General features: G+C 42.5%; 1 protein-coding gene across 2 annotated transcripts in view; it reads right to left on the reverse strand.

Annotated features, from left to right (window-relative positions):
- Window positions 1-4,509: 4,509 nt before the first annotated feature.
- Window positions 4,510-22,647, reverse strand: part of ROCK1 (Rho associated coiled-coil containing protein kinase 1) — an 84,620-nt gene continuing 66,482 nt past the window's right edge. The window contains exons 32-34 of one of the 2 annotated variants that reach the window (XM_048507194.1): window positions 21,238-21,442; window positions 11,609-11,665; window positions 4,510-7,418 (exon numbers count right to left, since the gene is read on the reverse strand). In XM_048507194.1, the coding sequence (XP_048363151.1) occupies window positions 7,415-7,418; window positions 11,609-11,665; window positions 21,238-21,442 (266 nt within the window). In that variant the 3' untranslated portion in view covers window positions 4,510-7,414. The remainder of the gene's footprint in view (window positions 7,419-11,608; window positions 11,666-21,237; window positions 21,443-22,647) is intronic. The other variant, XM_048507195.1, reaches the window with a different exon arrangement.

The following is a 22,647-nucleotide window of genomic DNA, read 5'->3' on the forward strand; positions in this document are numbered from 1 at the left end:
TATACATAGTGGGGCAGGACAATGTACTAACAGACTCACTAAGCAGGGACACAAGTGGTATCTGACACACAAATATATTCAGTCCATATCCAGGGAGTAGAGGGTTCCCTACAATAGATCTGTTTGCCTGCAAAAAGGCATCAATTATGTTTGTCATTCTGTGCTATCTTAGTACCACACTCATTTCTTAAACAATTTCTTAAACATTTCTTAAACATCATTATTTTTCCTCATGGTTTTGATGAAAAGTCACTGAAGAAATACCTCCTCTCCCCAGAGCAGTGAGAAAAGAACTGAGGGAGAAGCACTCTCCCAACTCTGTCATTGACTATCTGGGCAGGAAAAAAGCTACTGAGGGGAAGGGGAGTGCCCTGCTATGGAGGGAAGGGAGAATGCTGCTGAAGTCACTGAAACTTCTGGAAGCTTGTAAATTGGTTTCCTGTGGCTGGCCTGTACTTGCACAGTCTCATGCAGAACTACATGGAAGACACGATGTTGAACTATTTTACAATCTTATTCCTGTGACTCTGAAAAATGAACACATGTTTGTTTGTTTGTTTATTTATTTATTGATTGATTGATTGATTGATTGATTGATTGTTGCATTTTTATACCGCCCTCCCCCGGAGGGCTCATGTTGCATATGCCTCAGCTGCAGAACTTGATATGTTTGAAAGTCACCTGCCAGAATGCTGAATTTTATTTAAAACACTTCTATTTCACCTTCCCCCCCCCCACCCCCCATTTAAGGGCTCTAGCAGATCCATCCAGAGGGGCAAGCAGGTCTTTAGTAGCTGGCAGAAGATAACAATAGAAGTTGATTAATCTTCCTGTGGAGGGAGTTCCATGCACCCTGAAAGAAAGAAAGAAAGAAAGAAAGAAAGAAAGAAAGAAAGAAAGAAAGAAAGAAAGAAAGAAAGAAAGAAAGAAAGAAAGAAAGAAAGAAACGGTTCCAAAATGCTCTACGGGAACTCCCACCCACTGGCGCTACCCTAGATGAGCTGGTAGAGAGCTGGGATACTAGACTCTCTGAAGCCATCGACGGTATCGCTCCAAAGCGCCTTCTCTGCACCTGCACCAACCCGGCTCCTTGGTATACCGAGGAGCTGAGGAAGATGAAAAGGGAACCGAGACGGCTTGAGCGAGGGTGGCGACGGGCACTTGACGAGGGGTCAAGACACTCATATCGAACTTTATGAAGTCCTACGAGGGTGCTGTGAAGGAGACGAAGCAGGCATATTTTGCTTCCGTTATTGAGTCAGCTAGTTCGCGCCAAGCACAATTGTTTCGTGTAATTCGGACGTTGATGACCTCTTCGATAGGTCCAAAAGAGACTGATTTGGCATTAGGCTGTGAGGCATTTGCGAACTACTTCACACACAAAGTCCTAACCCTCCGCCAATCCCTTCCAGCCACTATTGATACGGTATGTGAACTAGAGGCCCCTGGGCCGTCTTTGGGTCCTTTCTTGGACCACTTCAGCCTACTTGACCCGACGGATGTTGACAGGATCCTGGATGCCATACGATCTACCACTTGTCCTTTTGACCCGTGCCCTTCCTGGTTGGTGAAAGCTAGCAGGGAGAAGCTTCAAAACCACCTGTTGGATATAGTCCAACTGCTCCCTTGAGCAAGTTTTCCCTGTGAATTAGAAGCTTAACCCCAAGAGGGCGAGTGGTCCGCCCAGCCTCCTAAAAAGACCGCACTTAGATCCTGGAGATCCGGCCAATTACCGCCCAGTTTCTAACTTACCATTCTTGGGCAAGGTAATTGAGCGAGCGGTGGCGGCTCAGCTCCAGCGATTCCTGGATGACACAAACGTATTGGATCCCTTCCAGTCTGGCTTCCGCGCTGGTCATGGGACCGAGACGGTGCTGGTTACCGTTGTGGACGATCTCCGACTACACTTGGATAGAGGCGGTTCGGCGCTGTTGGTGTTGTTAGATCTCACCGCAGCGTTCGATGTGGTAGATCAGGACCTTTTGGTCCACCGCCTCGCTGGTAAATTGGCTGATCTCGTTCCTCTGGGATCGGGGACAGCAGGTGGCATCGGGGGGTGAGATCTCCAAGCATCGCCCCATTATATGTGGGGTACCACAAGGAGCGATACTCTCCCCGATGCTTTTTAATATCTACATGCACCCCCTGGTGAGTGTTGTTCGGAGTTTTGGGCCACGGTGTCATCAGTATGCTGATGACACCCAGCTCTTGTTCACAATGGAGGGCAGCCTGACCTCGGCCCCTGATGCTCTCCAGCATTGTCTTGACGCTGTGGCTGGTTGGTTGAGTGCAAGTCGGCTGAAGTTGAATCCCACTAAGACGGAGGTCCTGTGGCTAAGCCATGGGGAGTGTCCGGTGGCCTTTGGCCTGCCTACGCTTCTTGGTGAGACATTAAAACTAACTTCGTCCACCAAGAGCCTGGGGGTGACTCTGGATCCATCCTTATCATTGGTGGTCCAGGTCACCCAGACAGCTTTTTACCATCTCCGGCAGTCACAGCAACTGACCCCGTATCTCTCCCGTTCCGATCTGGCCACGGTGATCCATGCCACGGTCACCTCTAGATTAGACTACTGTAACTCGCTCTACGCAGGCTTACCTGTAGCCATGATCCAGAAACTGAAACTCGTACAAAATGCAGCAGCCAGGCTCCTCTCTGGGGCAACAGCTAGGGACCGGATTACACCTATACCAACTGCACTGGCTGCCAATCGAGTACCGGGTCATGTTTAAAGTTTTGGTATTGACCTTCAAAGCCATTCGTGGCCTTGGCCCTGCTTATCTGAGGGACCCTTCTAGGCCCCTCCGCTCGTCGGAGGCAGACCTACTGGTGATCCCTGGCCCCAAGGCGATCCAGCTGGCCTCTACAAGGGCCAGGGCTTTTACGGCTCTGGCCCCTACCTGGTGGAACAGGCTTCCAGGTGAGATCAGGACCCTGTGGCACTTACAAAGTTTCCGCAGGGCCTGTAAAATGGACCTGTTCCGCCAGGCGTTTGGCCAGCCGGGATGATGTCAACTCCGCCATAAGAAGAAGAAGAAGAGTTTGGATTTATATCCCCCCCTTTCTCTCCTGTAGGAGACCCAAAGGGGCTTACAATCTCCTTGCCCTTCCCCCCTCACAACAAACATCCTGTGAGGTAGGTGGGGCTGAGAGAGCTCTGAGGAACTGTGACTAGCCCAAGGTCACCCAGCTGGCGTGTGTGGGAGTGTACAGGCTAATCTGAATTCCCCAGATAAGCCTCCACAACTCAGGCGGCAGAGCGGGGAATCAAACCTGGTTCCTCCAGATCAGAGTGCACCTGCTCTTAGCCACTGCTCTTAGCCACTATGCCACTGCTGCTCCAGAACATCTGGCCTCCCGTGGGTACATAAAGGGAAAAGGAGGGGTTGTTTAGTATTTTATAGTATAGTACAGCCATCTGTAGTTAGTATTTTATATATTATTTTATTGTAAATTATGTATTTGATATTTTAAATTGTTTTAATGTTGATGGACACCGCCCTGAGCCTTTGGGGAGGGCGGTATACAAATATAAGGAAGGAAGGAAGGAAGGAAGGAAGGAAGGAAGGAAGGAAGGAAGGAAGGAAGGAAGGAAGGAAGGAAGGAAGGAAGGAAGGAAGGGAGGGAGGGAGGGAGGGAGGGAGGGCGAGCGAGCGAGCGAGCGAGCGAGCGAAGGAAAGGAACAACAGGAGCTAAATCTGTTGTGATGCCATCTAATGTATCCACAGGTTGTCCAAGCCAAGAACAAGCAAATGCAGTCTAAGCCACTGAGTTCATCTTGTGCTGCCTGGCTGGCAACACAAGAGCCTCCCTTCAGAAAATTTCAGCAGAAGCCTGAGCTCTGCTAACCACCCCCACCACCCCACCCCCCAGCCTAGGTAATGGAGCCACAAGATTTTTGGGGATTTTTGGAGGTTGCTTGAAATATAAGCCCTTCTCCAAAAATAAGCCATGGTTACAGATTCCCCGGCACAGCTGATCTGGTCACGTGGGGGGCGCAAAATCATGGAAAAAGTAAGACATCCCCTGAAAATAAACTCCAATACATCTTTTGGAGCAAAAATTAATATAAGACCCTGTCTTATTTTCGGGGAAACAGGGTATGTTGCATACCAATCACTTGAAAGAAGTGTTGCAAATTAGGGAACTGTAATCCAATATACACAAACCCAAACCTTCCCCCTCACCCACATGCTTGCCTGTTTCCAGTCACATCCCACATGCAGAATTTACAAACCTTCTCATTTCTTACTGGCCCCAAAAGTTTGGTGCAAGTCATCCCACACTGACTTGGCACCAGCTGAATAAGTAATTCAGCCCTACTGAATTTTACCAAAGATAGCTTTTGCAGCTTTCCCCTAAATCCATTGTGTCTGTTTCCTAACAAATCAGAGCTTAAATATGTTTCAATGTAGCAAATGTTACAGAACTTTATTGTAACTGCTGAAAGCACACTTCAGATACACAGTAATGGTACACTGAAGCAGCAAGAAAAACTGCAGTGGCACTTTAGAGACTCATTGGTTTATTGCAGCATACGGTTTTACAGGCAACAGCTACTCCAATTGATGCAGGTAGTGGAATGATAAGGTGGTAGGTGTGTGTATATGTATATATATACATGAATTGAGAAACATCAGAGAACAAACCAACAAGGTGAAAACAATACTGGAAATACAAAAACACATCCTGATACAATGCATAACTTAAATTGCAGTATTAAACAATAATATACTGACACTGAATGGAGAAGAGGCCTGACACCAAATACAGAATTAGTAGGAATCGGATATCTATAGGTGAACATACCCATCAAAGGTATGTACTCCTGGATATCACAGAATGGGCTCTGGAGATAAAACGAAGCGGGGTTCCTAAATTTAGGGCTTAGGCATAATTCTCCAGAATGTAGCTGGCAAAAATGCATGATAAACCATATGGCTTTCAGTAAGGATATTGCTCCACATCAGTACTTCTCCCACCAAATCCCATACCCATATGCAATTATAAGCAGACTGCTATTGTTTTTAGAGCTTCTGCATTTTCTGACCAATATGTTAGATCTCTAGCAGAAGATTGCAAATTGCACATTTACAGGTTATGTTTACACCCATTTGTAAACAAATATTTCTTTTCTAATTATCTGCATAAGGATCATGCGTACAACTTCAATCAAGAATATATATATATATATTTAAAAGTAATCATTTGAATTGGGAAGTGAACACCAAAATCACTTTAACAGCTTGCTGTCTTCCCTATTGACTGCATCTTTACACCACATTTAGAATTCCTTTCCTTAAGCCACTGAAGATATCCATCTCACTTGCCAATCACTTTCTCCCCTTATCTCTCACTCCCTGGTGGTCACAAGCACAATCTACCTTCTCCCTTTGTTTCCTCCCACTTGTGCTTTCTCCCATTCTGCTCCCTTAAATAGTTTCTTTTCCCCTTTCTACAAGTCACACCACTTCTTCCTTCTCCAAGACCTACTTTTGCCAAAACTCTTGCAAACAATCCTAGTCTTTTCTATGGGCTCTTCTGCTGCCACCTATCCCTCCTGAACATTTCTCAGTAATTTTGATTTATCCTTGCCACTATCACTGGCTAGTTTTCTGGTGAGAGGTCACCCTCTCTACCACTGAGTTCCCTAACAGTGCAGAATAAGTTTAACAAATCATTACTATTGATCATGCTTTAATTATAAATTAAATACATGTAACAATTTTTAAGAGCTGTGTACCTGTTATAATTTCCTTTGATGAAAAATAATTACAGTAAACAGGACTAAACAAGTCATATTCCAAAATAAATTCTTCAAAATCCTATGAGAATTTTAACACACTTCATCCTGTACTAAAATGTATGACATTATAAAATTGTAATTTTCTTTAAAAAAAACATCAAGTTTGTATCAGATTTGTATTTTTGACAGTTGAATGTTTTAAAGCATTGTAATTTTCAAAACTTCCTAGGAAGTGTACTTTATTCTGGAGAAAAATACCACAGTCATTTTCAAAATAGTTCGTCCATATATTATTTTTATTTTGTATTAAATGAGCACGAGTCATTACTGTATTAATAACAGATATGTTAATTACATATCCATTAGCGTGGCTTTCAACACCACTTGAAACATGTAGATCGTCCTGAAGACGAATCAGTTTTCCAGTGCTTCATGTTTAATACACAATGCAAAGCCATTATAAATTACTGAAGAGGTATTTGGTTAAAAAATAAAATAAACCATACTGTTCATACCACAACAATATTCCTGCTACAAAGCAAGAGCTTCAATTCCTGTATTATCTAGACTTTTAAAGTGTCAAAGGTGTTTTGTTTTCATGATAGAAGCATTTACTACCTTTCATATTAGGATTAAAAATCTCTCTTGGTAACAGGATTTTGATTCAAAATTGTACTCTTTTGAAAACATGGAACTATATTCTACAATATTTTAATCAATAAAACCACTGACACACATAATAGGTGTTTGAAATCTCTACACTTACTGACATGGCAGTAAAAATTCTCAGATTAAGGCACTAAAAGAGCAACATCCATTAAAAGTCTAATAATAATTTACATTTTAAACAGTGCATATAGTGTGTGTGTGACTCTAAGCTGCACTTCAAATGGTTAATGCAATATGTTATACAAAGTACAGAAACATCATGTACCAAAATATGCTTCAAAACATGGTTAACCGTTAGTTTCTAATGCTTACAGGAGTAAAATTCTGTATGGCTTGGCAAAAATGCATAGATATGTAATTACTCATTTTCTCCCCCTTTACAAATATGCAGAATCAGTAATCTGTAAAGCAGAATATTTAACGCTTTGAGCTGTTCATAATCAAGGTTTAGCATAATAATGTTGCAGAAAAGGCACTGAAGTTCAAGTGATTATATACGGCTTCATTTTCAAGCAAATGTCATTTTCTTCAGGACAACTTTTAAGTCTTCTACAAAAAAATTCAGTCTGAGAAACCTTTTCCATCTACTCAGTCTGTGTATTCATCTTGATAAAAAAAAATACCCCTCCCACAGGGTAAACAAGTCTTCATTCTCATCAACATGAGAAAAGCTCACTGTGTTCCATCATGATTGACAGGCATTTTTTTAATTCAAAAAAAGGCAGCACTTTAACCTTATACCTAGCTAAGCTTTATTTGCTTTTACTTGCATTACATAGTAATAATTAATCTAATCTACCTTAAGGCAAACCTGCAATAAAACACCCTCAGCATGCTTTTTATGCCAAAGCAAGGAGGAGAGAGAGTAACAGCAGTCTTAGCCCTGAAGCCTGTGGTTTGTTGGAACAACCAGTCTGCATTGCTCTGAATGATGAAAACAGTCCTGCTTTCTCAGACTGCAGCATCCTGCCAGATTCCACGAAGCACTGCAAACACTGTTAACTGGAATACAAGAAAGATACAATTAGAATTACTATATGACTTTGTATAAATTATATAACTTTATAGGTTAACATTATTTTAGAATGCCTTGCAATTGTAATGTTCAAATCAGACATTTAAAGATAGATATTGAGGCTACTGAAGCTATTTTACATAGGTGAGTGGAAACAGTTCTATGTAAAAATGGCATATACATTTTAGCTCTCACCTCCCCAGATTCTGGGGACCTTGAATTTGGCAGGTGGACTGGAAGAATCTGGATTTTAGACCCACTACTTTGTTTCCCCGAAAATAAGACAGGGTCTTATATTAATTTTTGCACCAAAAGATGCATTAGGGCTTATTTTTGAGGTAGGGCTTATTTTAGGGAAAATACAGTACCTTCACAATTCATTAAGGGGGGCTCTCGGCAGCCCTGTTGCTTTCCCATCACGTGTGATGTAAGCTGCATTCTCATTGGCAGGGAGCACCCTGCTGGATCACACCATCCTGATCTGTAGCTATCGGTAGGGCTTATTTTTGGAGTACGGCTTATATTTTAAGCCTCCTCCCAAAATCATGATAGGGCTTATTTTCGGGGAAACACGGTAGTTCTTGGAAACAGTTTCCCCCTCCTTTTTGTTTTCCTTCTCATTAGTCTTTCTTGTTTTCTCTCTCGTATCTTTTTAAATCTTTTTTATTTTTCAATAACAAGTGGATCTGCATTACAAGAATATCATAAATGGAGATGCATTCTAATTATTTTTAAAATATCCTACAAACTGTCACATTATTATGGATTTGATGGTATATAGCTCTGGTTAAGATATGCTATATTTTTAGTTATTGGGTTTCTGATAAATATCATAGCATTTATGAGCCACATAAGATTAAAACTTGCCAATGTTTCTCCACTGTTTAGCTAAGCAAATAAATAGTACACATGGCTTTCTCATCAGCTTATGCATAGTCTAAATGCCAAAGCCTCACCAAAGAATTATGTTTATAAATAACTATTCATAAAATTTAGTATAAATTAAGTGGGTTTTGTTGAAGCATTTTACCAAACAATTTATAGTATGCAAACAATTGTGGGTGGTTTTAGCGTGAAGGTATGTCAGATTTATGAACTAAATAAGATCATTTATAAAACAATAATTCATTTTAGGAGCCTTTGTCAGCAAAAGCAATTTCTTTTGGTTTCTTAAATTTGTTTTCATAATTACTGTTTTACCAAGTTTCTCAGGGAACCAAGAAAATTCACACGGTATCTGAAACAATCTAAGATTACATAGAAACTCATAATTGTTGGTTTAGCAGAAAGAATTGGTTTTTAGTAGCAGTATTGTAAGTTATTCAGAGAGTTCATTACTAGCCAATATTTAAAAATGGGGTCAGAAATCTTGAGTTAGTGTCACTCTGGTATTGGGCAACTTGTCTACCACATTATTTTTAATCTCAACCTGATTTTAATCTTAGTTCATTTCCACTGGCCATGTCAGCCAAAGGACAGAGCACACATGAAAAGTATCAGACTCAAGGGTACTTCTTGAGATAGAAGATAAAAGAACACTGATCAGAAAAGTTAAAATAATTAAGTTCTAACAGGAATATTACTAAGTACCAAGTTTACCAAACCTGTCACAAAGAAAAAGATATAGCATTAGTAAGGTACAGCATTTATATCTTCAATTAGCTAGTATTCAACATGGCCCCACCTGTGAATGCTTAAAGCTGGAGACTGGGGCCATGAACAGATCTTTCCACAAACCTGAGAAAAGCCCCAGGTTTGTAGAAAAATATGAAATAAAAAACATTAAAAAACTAAAACTAGAATAATAGAAGCAGTGCCTCTATCTTTAGGAAACAAATGCTGTCAGCAGCTGTTAGGAAACCACAACAGTACTTCTCAGGCTTCAAGCCATGGTTTCCATCAGTAACAGGCTTGGAAGGTGGACAGGGCCCTTTCCAGGGATGTTCTGGCCTTTAAGAAAGGATTCATCCTGACCAATGTCAGCAGCATCCACTGGGCAACTAGTTACCACCTGACATGCACCACACACCCAAGCCCATCTATTTGCTACTGTTCAACAGCAGCCACCCCATTAAAGTTAGTGTGGTTAGAATTTCAGACTAGATTCAGAGACACCTAGATTCAAATGACCACTGCCGTGAAAGCTCACCGAGTATGGGCCACTTGTACAACCTGAGCATAAACTACTTCACAGGATTGCTGTGTCAGTAAAATGGAGGAGAGGAGAAATATTTAAGTGGTTATAGGTTCCCGCTGGGGAGAAAGATGGGATATAAATGAAATAATAAATGAAACTAAATTGGGGGAGGAGCAGATGGAAGGTATATTAGTTTGTGAGTTGGAATAAGAGAAGGAAGCAGAAAAAGGTATGGTTATGGCAGTTGCTAAGAGGATGGAGGCAGAGATAAAGTGGAAAATTAGGTGCCTCCTGAGGTCCCACTGTGCAACTAGGCCCAGCCCAATAGCTAGCACCACAAAGTTGAGTCATAGTTTTTCCTCAGTATCAACTATCTGTGGAAGTATAGGAAGAAAACCGAGAAGGGGAGTCAAAATGCTGGGTGGTGGATGGGCAGGAGGCAGGGAAGTAGGAAAAGGGGACAGTTTTTGTGGGTTTTCAGGGAAGGGAAAGAGAAAATAGTGGGGGAGGGAACATGAGATGCTCCCTCAAGTCTCTGCAGGTCATCCCCTTGTCCTAATTCCCATATTACAGTTCCAGGACACCGGGACCATAGTGATATAAATTCATCACTATCTGTTTTGTTCCATCATTTTGCTGTTATCCTGAGTGACCATATAGTTGCAATGCAATTCTTCTTGGGAGTATGTTTTTAGGTATTATCACTGCAGAAGCCTGTTCTCAGCACCTCAACGTAAGTGACAATGAGGAAAAATGTAGTGTCTATTCAATATTTTCAACAGAAGCCTCTACTATAAAGCTACCACCCAAACAAAGAAAACAGAAAGATTGATAAGAGGAATATTAAGTTAAAGTCAGTCTTCTGACAGTATGCACAAAGCACTGCTTGTAATTTTGTGTAACAGCTCACATGAAGACATATAGTGTCATGGAATGGCTACTTCTAGCTCATCATCACCATGTTTAACATTTACAGAATGCTTCAGAACAGTGGTTCCCAACCAGAGATGCACACCAGAGCGTTTGGGGATACGCAAAAAATTATGTAACGGGTTCATTGATAGGGGGGTACCCATTTTTAGAGAAATGGGTTGCCAAGGGGAACATGAGTTTAAAAAAAGGTTGGGAACCACTACTTTATAATGTTCAAAGCTTTTCAGAATAGCTTGCCTAAGCCATGTTCATGAAAGAAGGTTTAAACTTTCGATATTCTGATGTGTATCATAGTCTCCATTCCCATGCTGTCAATTTATTTAGTTTCAAAGAAAGAGGTATGTTCAGGGTTGTATGCAAAAGATTTTATGTGATGAGCTCAGAAATTTATCTAAGGGTATACATCTAGTGCCTTGATAGAAGAATGCCTACAAGCCCTCAGGAAGCTACTCCAACTGTCCCGAAGGAAGAGGATAAATCAAGCAACCGCGAAGATATTGCAAATGATGAACTAGCGCACAAATCAACTTTATTTGTGCTTTCTCCACGGAATACTGTAGCAACGCAATTGAAACCAATAAAATAATGTGAAGCTGCAGTTAAGGGAGAACAGTCACTGCTCCCTACTGTAAACCTGACTTGATTTGATTTATATCCTACTTTTTCCCAACAAGTGGACAACTTACCCCATATGCTCAATATTTAGCAATGTCCTCAGTGTTTAGGTTGCTGAATGTTAACACAGACCTTTCTGAGATTAGGCTATCATAAATAATGAGCATACCTTCACCATATGAGAAGAAAAGAGCTAGAAAGAATAGACATCACTATGGCTTGTTCTACTTAGAAGTACTAAGATTGCTGCAAGGACATGCATACTGTTGTGCTAAAACAAACAGTATCAAGAGGTGAAAGTACAAGGCTAAGAAAGATTCGGGGCAAGTGATCCACTCTAGATCAAAGAAAGATAAAGAAACAGTTCTTCAAAATTATGAGAAATAATAGGGGATTTCTCATTCTAAGCAGCTGCAACTTTCATTACTAGAAGAAAGTCAAATCTGCTTTTTTTACTAATGTCACATGACACAAGTGCCAACAGCTACTCACCAATAACTGGAGTTTTCTGAATGGGTAATGTCCCCCATAGATCCATACTCCTTTGACCTATTGAAATTTAGAAATTAGCATTTCACTACAATTTGTGTGTGTGTTGAGTGTCGACTGTACACTCTGTATGTTAAAAGAGTGGTCTAAGTAGGGTGATCTGAACACTAGTATTTTTTAAAAGGCAAAACCTAGTTTAAAATCTCAGTGAAAGAATAATAGGAAAAAGAACCAATGAACTGTTTTGACAAGAGAAAGCAAACAGACTTTTGTCCTCAAATGGAAAGATAGAGCTATTATACCATGCCAACAACATAAGCCATATTATACCATACCCTGCTAATTATACCACGCCAACACCACAAGCATGATACTCAAGGGGGGGGGGGAGCAATCAGGGAACCAAGTGATTGTTACAACGCCATTATCCCCAAGAAACATCAGTGTAAGGGCCATTTATACCAGTGCAGACCCCCTGTGGACTCCATCACTGGCACAACCAAGGTGCAGGCCCCTGAACTGACATGGCTGGGATTAGCTCCCTGAGCCCTTTCAGCTTGGGAATGTCTCATCAGAAATGTAAAGTTACGCCAACAAAAACCACAACGTAGCCCATAGGTGCCCACTGAACTGAAAATTAAACGTTCCTTCTCACTGCTGTAGCCATGCCTATTAGCCACAGAGATGCTCATGATGCTGACTATAGACCTGACTTGCCTCACAGGGTAGACAAGCCCCTCCCCCTCCAGTTCCCAACTGTGTGCCCCATCTGCCCTACCAATATCTCAGCCAGTATGCTTTATGACTAAGTAAGAAGAGTGCACAGAAGCGATGTCTCAGAATTCCCTACTGTGCAGACATAGAGCAAGGAGAAACTTTGGCAGTGGGAAAAGCACAGATAGGGAACTTAGAACTACAAAACAAGAACTTAGCACTAACACCCAAGGGGGGGAGCAAAGTCTGTACTCTGTGGCTGATCTCTCCCATTTCAGAATCCTAAGGAGTATCCCACCTGTGGAAGCATGACCCAAAGGGGTGGCTATGCACTGACAGGTAAGCAAGGGTGAGGAACCCAAACCTGCTCCAGTTTCCCTCACTTGAGGGCAAGGGCTACTCCATTGACGGAGCTTCCTACACTCAAGCCCAGCATTGCATTCATGTAGGGGTAGCATGAGCCACAGCATCCCAGCACTGTAGCCCCTGTTATGCAATGAGAAAAGATCCCAGGAAAGTTTCCCAGGAGAACTGCTGGGGAAAGGAATGATTTCAGCCCTGTAGTGGGATGTAAGCTCAGTCCTTTGTTTCTCCCCCTCGACAGAGGACAGGACTTGCTGGTGGTTGGGGGGTGGTCGGAGTTGTTGCCTGCTTAGCAGATAACCTTTTGACTCATTTTCTCTTGCAGGATCAGAGTCTTGAGAAGTAGCTTCAAGTATTGCAGTTGATGGATCACAAGCAGTCACTGTGTACTTCAACACACTGAATGCAGTTCAGATGGCACAACCATCTGCCTCAAGAAGGGGGGTTCACAGTAAAGGCCCTCCATGAAGATGCAGTTGCAGATTCTGCCAGGACAACATACCCATGGCTGAGCCCAGCATGGCACTTGTGCCCAGTTTCCATGGCTGAATATAGCTGGTTTTGGCTTTCCTACAGGTGAAGATCAAACAGGGAGACCTCTAGGCATAGGAAGTCTCCACCCCACTCTGCTCAGTCTGCTGCTCCAGCCTGCCTCCTGGAGTACAGAATCATACCTTCCAAGTTCCCCCAGGAACTCCACTCCACTTAGATGCAAGCCATATCGGGAACCTCAGTCCCTCTCTCCTTGCCCCAAAAAGGGGGTGACTGGAGTCTTCAGATCTTGCCATGATTTGCAGTTCAACAAAATTTGTGTTGTGCCACAATGGTGTCTCAATGCCTTTTTGGTTCTTAATGCGTATCAGGAGCTCCACACTTCTTCCTACCCTCTCCCCCTCCATCTCATCTGTGATTCTCCTTGAGGGTTGCTCGATGACATATCCAAGAGGGAGGGCTCAATCCCTATAGATTGTTGTTCAGGTGCCACAGGTCTCTCACCATAGTCATCTGCCAAAACTAGTAGGGGCCAGAGCCACCTTCATGGCTGAACTAACACCAAGTTCCCTACCTTCACCTTGCTGGTTGTTGTGTGAAGCGGAGTGGTCTGGGTGAATAAGCCAGATTGGTGTGGGATTAGAGTGTGAGACAGCGATCTGGGAGACCCAGATTCAAATTCCCACTCATGCCACGGAAGCTAGATAGGGGGCCTTGGGCCAGTTGCATACTTTCAGCGTAATGCACCTCACAGAGTTGCTGGAGCATAAAATGGAAAATAAAATTATATAAGCCAATTTTGGTTCCAATGGAGGAGGAAGATGGGCAGTGACTAGAGTAAATGAATGAAATAGCGTGGTCGGGCTTGCTGGAAGGCACATGTACAGGTAAGAGAAGGACGCAGGTCACTGAACAGATTCTCCTTGTTGTTCCCATGCCCCTTTAGCAGCTTTTGCATCACTTTGGTGGAAGGCCTGCCTGGGGTCTCCGAGGGAAGGGGACTGCTGGAGCCCTTGCCAACTCTGACAGCTGCCCAGGGACTGATGGCAGAGCACAGTCACTTGAAGGGGGTGGGGAGCAGTCACAGATATGGAGCTTCAATCCCTGGTCCTGATCTTTCCCACCCCTCAGCTGTGACATATGGAGAGTGAGACCCCCTCACTTCTGCCAGCCACTGATTTGTTTTGCCTGCCCTGTCCATCACGGCCTAGCTGTGCCTTATTAGCGGGTTTGCCTGGGCAGAGTTATAACAATGGGCACCCTTCACCAGAGGCGTTCCTCCCATTGGGCAAAGTGGGCAGTTGCCCTGGGCGCAGCCCTGTGGGGGGCGCAGGTTTGTTTGTGGGATTTTTTGTATTTTCAGTGTTTTTCCATTTTTGGCCTGCAGAGGGCGCAGTGTTTAGGCTAGCCGCACCAAAATTTCAGGGAAGTTTTGGGAGACTCTCCTGATGCTATCACCCAGGTTTGGTGATGTTTGGTTCAGGGAGTCCAAAGTTATGGACTCCCAAAGGGGGTGCCCCATCCTCCATTGTTTCCAATGGGAGCTAATAGGAGATGAGGCTACACCTTTGAGGGTCCATAACTTTGGACTCTCTGAACCAAACTTCACCAAACCTGGGAGGTATCATCAGGAGAATCTTTTACTGATACCACCCAGGTTTTGTGAAGTTTGGTCCAGGGGGTCCAAAGTTATGGACTCCCAAGGGAGGTGCCCCATCCTCCATTGTTTCCAATGGGAGCTAACAGAAGATGGGGGCTACACCTTTGAGGGTCCATAATTTTGGGCCCCCTGAACCAAACTTCACCAAACCTGGGTGGTATCATTAGGGGAGTATCCTAAAGATACCCATGCAAGTTTGGTGCTGCTAGCTTAACAATTGCACCCCTGCCAGCAGGCACCTCCCAAATTTCCCCAGATGTTCCTTTTAAATCCCCCCGCCTTTGACATGGATTTAAAGGGAGAATCTGAGGTCCCCAGTTTAAACATTGCAAGTGATGCTGTTTCAGGGTGGGGGAGAATCAACCCCAAAACAGCATCACTTCCAATGTTGTTTAAAGCTAGTCTGGGGAACCCCAGATTCCCCCTTTAAGGTGGATTTAAATGGAGAATCTGGGCTCCCTAGTTTAAACACCATTGAAAATGATGCTGTTTGGGGGTGGATTCCAGCATCACTTGTTTAAACGAGGGAGCCCAGATTCTCCTTTGAAACATTGAAAGTGATGCTGTTTCCCCCAATCGGGGGGACTGGATACAACACCATAAAATGTTTTCATAGCAGTAATAAAACATTTTGAAAGCATTTTGAAAATGTTTTCAAAAAATTATTTCTGCTGTGTGGCATGGCTTATTGCTGTGCTCAGATTTGTGAGCTGGGGCATGTTCTATAATGTGATGGTGACTTTGAAACGACCTGGGGTAAAAAATCATTGCTTGGTCACAGTGGGGGAGGGTGGCTGCCCATGGGGGGCACCAAACTCCAGTTTGCCTAGATACGCCACTGGGCGTAGCTACAAGGGAGGGTGCGCGTTGCATTGGGCACGCGCCTGTGGGGGCATCAAACTCAGGTTTTGCCCAGGGCTCCAGTTTGCCTAGTTACGCCACTGCCCTTCACCTTCTGGGATAGCTATTCTACCAAATGCTACAATTTCTGAAGCACCTCAGTCCATGAAGAAAAAAAGGTGGAAAAAATCTGACAAGACAGGTCAGTGAGTGGTTTTCATGCCTACAGGAGGTAAGAAGGTGTGTGTGTGTGGGGGGGGGGGTCTGTGCAATTGCATTGGTGGCCATGCCCTAGTCTAGAGAGAATGAGCAGTGATGACCCCTGGAGGTGGAATTTTGGCAGCTATGTATGCCTGATGTATGAACTATTTAGTAGTGTAACTGATGGCAGCCCTGGACATTCTTCTCCATTTGTTCAAGGCTGACCATGTGATGTGAGTCTTCGGTATATTCTGAGAGCCCTCCGAAAGCTGAGGGAGTACCAAGACAAAAAGATGGAAGGTGAATATCTGGCGTCCTGTGGAATGAAGAATTTACTTTCAAGATGAAAGTTGAACTCAGTCTCAGGACAACTTTGTCTTTGTGGAAAACAAGAAGGCCTTTTCAGGCCGATTGTGCCCCTAGTTCAGAGACTCTCTGGGCCGATGTAATGGCTGGGAGGAAGAGCACCTTCATCTACGGCCACTTGGGTGGCACCTCTCTTTCAAAAGGCAGCTTGGTTATAGTGGTTGTTCAAAAGGCAGCTTGGTTATAGTGGTTAAAACCACATGAAGTCACCAGGTGGAAAACCTGTGGGTTAGCATGGCTAACTCCTTTAAGGAAAGCAAGGGCATGCAGATGTCTGAAGGTGGAAAGACCCACTATGGAGGGAATGACCACTGAGATAGAAACCACCTGACATCTTAAAGTGGAGGCCTTATGCTGTTGTCTGATTCCCTCCTGTAGAAAACCAAGAAGTTGCCCTAGACGTCAGTTTAGAGGGTCGACTTTCTACGCCAACACCACATGTAGAAGGCTAGCCAAAAGTGTTGAAGAGTCTTTGTGTAGATGGTTTTCTGCACGCAAGCATAGTTTCTCTGACCTCTGGTTCATATCTGAGCGCCTTCAGCTTGTTCCTTCCAATAGCCAGACCACACTGGTCTTTGGCTGGATTGCAAAGGGGGGCAAGCTGTTGGAAATGGTGAAATTCTTCCCTCACAGTCCTTTGCATCTCCCATGTTTAAAATGGCTGCCCTAATGTGGCACAAAATGGCTGCCCTTCCATGGACTCAAGAGCAGGAAAAGGGACCTGTACATTAACCCAGGTGTTTTCTGTGCTGCTCCATAGGGTCTCCATAGGGTAAGGCCTGCCATCATAGTCCTAGAGGGCCGAACTAGCTGCCTGCTGGAGGACTTTTGCCTTGGTGCACTTTTGGAGGGCCCTTTTGCAAAGGTGCAGGAAGCCACTTCCATTTTTGCAGGCTCTGTGGCTTCTCCATTGCCGTTCCCGTCTTCTCCCCCACCTGATGGATTCAGGCCCAAGTCAGAGGCTCATTCCGCACATGCAGAATAATGCACTTTCAAACTGCTTTCAGTGCTCTTTGAAGCTGTGCGGAATAGCAAAATCCACTTGCAAACAGTTGTGAAAGTGGTTTCAAAACGCAATATTTTGCGTGTGCGGAAGGGGCCAGAGTTTCCCTCTGACAAGAACTTGTCAGATCTGTGGTTGTTTCGGCCCTCCAGTGACTCCGTGAAGCAATCTCAAAGATTCTTGGTGGGGGAGAGGGAGGAGGAAAGATAAAGGCAAAGAACAGGACAGAGAAGGAAGGAACAGCTTAGGAAGAGGCAGGAGGTTTTAAAGACAAGGCAAAAAACAAGCAGACAATGAATGAGGTGTTTTGACAAAGGCGTAAATCAAGACAAAGGAAACAAGAGGAAATCTTGCTCTCTGAGCTGCTAGGTCTTTGCAAGGCAAGAACTGAACTGAGCTCAAAGGGCTGTCAGAGGACCAACAAATGGAATTTTAGTTCTGCCTCCCTGCAGAATATGTGAGAATAATTCGTGATCCGAAGATGTCCTCCCTCAGAGCAAGAACTCAAATTTATTAACTAGTTAGAATAAGTATATATTATTTCTACTTCATCTGTCTCACATTTATCTATAACTTCAGCAAACCATAACAAAATAACAAATTAACTATACATGTAACTACATCATCTTGAGAAGTTCAGCAGCGGTTGTAACAAGTATGGCCCCTCCAACAGCCTTATTTACCACTGTCCTGAAGTACACAGTTTGTGAAAGTTAGTTCCCCATACCAACACATTTAAGTGTCAGTCCATCCATTTGTGTTTAAAGATGTTTAAATGCTAGAAGAAAGGTTAAGATCAAAGCACCGTAACTTAGCTTATTAGTTGTTATACAAGTTTCAAAGTTGAAAAATCATACAGAAATGTCATCACCTATCCAGTTACAAGAACTTTCCCTATATAGATGAATTCTGAGAAAACAAGATCAGCATTCTATTCTATTGCAGTCATGATCAAAGGCTCTCATTGTAGTTAGTAAACAGGGCGATACCAGTAAGTGATTGCCTTACAGTAATGAGGCAGATAAGTATTAATATTAATGCTGATTAATATTGCAAAATTCCCTACATAAATGCATTTACAGACATTCTTCCCAAGACTGTAATGCTTAACCAATCAAGAGAAACACAGATTGAGAATATGAATCTATGTGGCCTATGATCTGTTTAGAGAATATACATACATGCATATATACATACAAATGCATACAGAAACTTGAAGATTCAGGAAACATTAACTGAAATGAAGAAACAGAATGCTAGAATAAATGTGCAATAGCTACAGGAAATTACAGCACAAGGAACAACTTTTGACGTTCATGTTATTTGCTTCAGTAGCTGCCAGAGCTGGTCTTGCCTCTTTATTGGCTACTCTTTCTTGGCAAACAAAACATGGTTTCTATCTTTTATACTTAAGAAAAAAGTACTTTGTTCAGCATTAGAGTAACCATGTCTAAATGTAGCCAGAGCAAAAGGTTAAGTTTAACTGAAGAATGCAAAACCTCAAATACCATGCCAAAATATTCTTGCAAAGAAGATTTAAATATGAAAACTGTTTCTGAATAGAAGAGTAAAAGCACAATCCTGTGTGTGTGTGTGTGTGTGTGTGTGTGTGTGTGTGTGTGTGTGTGTGTGCGTGCGTGTCTGCAGAACAACGCTGCTGTCTGATTGGATACTAGTGCAGGGAGGGCATTCCTGGAAGTGGAGCCATGGTTAGTTGGCTTCCCACACGGGCTTTGCAGCCAGGTATGCTGAGGCCGGGGCTCAGACTTATGCCATGTGTTCAGGTGGCATAAGCCCATTTAGTCCTAATGGAGGGCTTTCCAGTGGTGCTTTTTTTTTCTGTCTCCCTGCACCACCAGAAAGTGCTCAGAGGCGGCAGGGTGGAGCAGCAGTGGTGTCATCCCTGGCTGCTGCAGCCTGTGAATTGGATTGTAAATGAAGCAAATTACTTCCTTCCCAGTAAAATGGTTATTTTAAGAATAAATAAACTCTTAAAAGGAAATTCATGGTTATGCATGCTAATATTAAGGGCTTCTGAGACATTAAAATGGCAGAATGAGCAAGGAGGAAATATACAAAATGATTTAATGACCTGCATAGCTAGGGGACAGAATGACCAATAAATGGAATGCTATCCTAAATTAGACAATACTAGAACAAAGTATGATATCCAGTTCTGTAATGACTTTACTACTGGGTTAACAGACAAACATCTGGAGCGTGGCGCCTCGACTCAGGACTCTGACAAGAGATCCTAGCAGTTTTCCACTGAAGAGCGAATTTTGCTGATTGAGGGTAAGTCATTTTTTTTCCAGAAAAGCATATCATTTAAATATGCTACAAAAATCTGAACAGCAGAGAGACTCAGATGCATTTATTTGAAGGTAAGGCTAATATTGCAATTACTATATTCTTGGGGTTTGGATTAGTATGGGATCCTTCACACAATTTTATGTGTACATCTAACATTTTTAAGACAAAATTCATCAAAACACTTTGCACACTGATTAATATTTTTATTTGCTTATAAATATATTAATCAATTACAAAGAACAAGAAACGAAAAAAAAAAACTTGGTTAAGGAAGTACCTAGATTTATATAATAGATGGGAGCCCAGCTACCTTCAAGTACAAAGGAACCGGAATTTTGCCATGGAGCTGCACTGACAGAAAAGACAGGAAGAACCATTTGGTCCTTCTCTACCTACAGCCCACCAGTCCGTGCAGGTCCTGTAACCTGGAAATCTACTTTCCAGGATGTGGAAGGGACTGCTGGGGGAAACAAAGATGGTAATCAACTGTGCTTTCTATTGATTGTATTTAGGTCCCAAACCACAATTTATAAAAGAGTATTTGTTTGTGAAAATGGTACATCCTTAATCAGAATACCTTGTTGAAGTTTTGGTCAAATTCAAAGAAGTTGGGAAAAGAAAGAACAAAATCAAACAACAGAGCAGATCACTTTATCTAGTTATATTTAGGCTATGGTCAGCAGAGAACAACAGTAATTGTAACAAGTTCCTATGGTTATACTGATAGAACAAGTCCATTTCTCAATACGTTTTGATCACATTCCTGTGAAAAACAGATATATAATAAGCATCTTAGCACGTATAATAAAAACTCAAATTCATCATATTGAAAAGCAAGGACTTTTTGGTATGTTAAATTCTTATGAGCCATATGTTAGAATGGGCAGTGGAATGGTAAATTTGAGTGTTTTGATATTTATTTGAAAGTTTAAAATTGCATGGACAGTTTGAAAACCAACAGAATTTGCGAATAGAAAACAAAGCATTATAAAAGTGTATATTTTTGGACTTGTCAATGTACAACTGAAAAGTATATTTAAAACGCATCAGTTGAAGAACAATTTGCTTAGGAATTTAAATTGTTTCAATAGCAGCTACAGGAGTTAGTTGCTGCTACCTGGTCAAATTAAAAGACTGCTGTATTTAAAAAAAACAGAACTTGTATAAAATGTTCTTAACTTGGAAACAGATGCAGGGCATATTCAAATGGCATGACAAATTAACTGCAGTTTTTTTTTCTCGAAGACTCTCTTGCCTTCTTCCACTTGGACAAGAGCAACTGAAGGCTTCCTGGTTTGGTAATCCCTGAATCAAGTACTAAGTTTTCTAGGACGTTTGAATGCAGACAACTGAGCAAACGAGCACCTGAATCTTCCGCACAAACTGAGATTTAAACCTCAATTTAATCCTAATGTAAAATTCCAGTTGGCAGGGAAGAAACAAATTTCAGGTTGCCTGATGCTTGCATTCGGATGTCATGGGACCTGGAGCTTGAATCAGGGCTTTAAAAACCAGGGAAATGTTCTCTGGACAATGAAAGTGGGGAACAACCACATCAAGTACCTGCATTCATGCCACTATGGTAAAATAGAGGTTTGTCGTGATATCTGAATGATCATGTAATTTTGGAATACTTTTTTCTATCAAAAAGGATTACAGTTTAGTTCATTCACATCTCACCTAGCTTTTCCAGAAGCGTTCTTAACTTTTCTGAATGACTGATTGGCTGAGGACCTTGTAGAAAGAGTTCTTGGGGAAGCACGAATAAAACTGGATGGTGGTGTCTTGGGGATCTTCTTTACTAAATGAGAAACCCATTTCTTTTGCTCTTCTTGACAGGTTGCCAATAATAACATATCTCTTGCTGAAGTTACATCATAACTCACTATTAATAAGAGAAAAGAATATTACAAGTAAATGAAAACATAATAAAGCACTATCACCATCAATTGGATGCTCCAAGTATTAAAAACAGAGACCATATATTCTATGCAAAGGCAACAGATAAACTTTCCACACATTTATCTATATTATGTGTTAACAATTAATAGTATTTGTATTGTATTTCTGCTATTGTTTATTACCTCGGGTAGTTAAATTGGTGGAAAGGAGGTTTGGCTATATTAAAAACAAAGGCATATCTCAGCTGTATGTCACAGACAGGCCAAATATGCACTATGTACTTGCTGCATGATGGAGGCAAATGTCCATCGCAGCAAGATTTTTTGTATGAAGCTGTTTCCTGGAGCCCCCCTTTCACTTTCCATTCTCTCCACAGCAAGCGAGACCATTTTTAGCACAACTTTTAATTTTAATTTACTTCATCGACAGAGCAGGCAGCTTTGCCAGTGAAAGCAGTTTTGCCCCAGAAATCTTCCCTCTGCCCACAGCCAGTCTTCCCACTCCCTTGGGCCACGCTGCACTCCTTCCCCTCACCTGCACCCCTTCCATGCTGTCAGTTCCTTTTGCAAGGAACAGTACGAGTAGAGCATCTTTTTGTCTCCACCCCACCTCCGCCGCTCTGCTTCCACCCTCGCCAATGATTAAACAGGCTTTTAAAACTTTATTTCAGACAAGATTCTGTTTTAAAACATGTTTCTCTCTTCTCTTGTGGGAGTAGGAGAGAGGGGGAGAGAATATCAGCTCTAGCATTGAGACTTCTAGGTGTGATGAGATCTGTGTCTTTAAGGCTGTTGATGGGCGGAGTTAAGAGAACTGGGAAAACTAGAGGCCTAGCAGAGTTCAGAAGAAAAGCTGCACTGTGAGACCACCTCATCGTGTGTAAACAGAGAAACGTAAGGACACCCGCACTACAGCCCCACTGTGCAATTAAGATGCCCAAGGTAAGTGTTCCATGTATAACAGGCTGTAAACTGAGCTAGTTTATGCATGGGATTCCTAAATGTGAAGAGCGGAAAAGGAGATCCATGCGTAAGCCCACCAACAAGCCATTTTGTGTACCATATTTATGCATACTACCTGATCCAGTCTAACAGTTCATAAAAATAGGAGTAAGCTGGCGCTCTAGGCCCATAACCTGTGAAGGTGTGGGGTAAAACCCCTATAGCAGAGTAGCACAATATGCTGGAC

Source organism: Sphaerodactylus townsendi, linkage group LG09 (assembly GCF_021028975.2).
Source record: "Sphaerodactylus townsendi isolate TG3544 linkage group LG09, MPM_Stown_v2.3, whole genome shotgun sequence".
Classification (NCBI taxonomy): domain Eukaryota; kingdom Metazoa; phylum Chordata; class Lepidosauria; order Squamata; family Sphaerodactylidae; genus Sphaerodactylus; species Sphaerodactylus townsendi.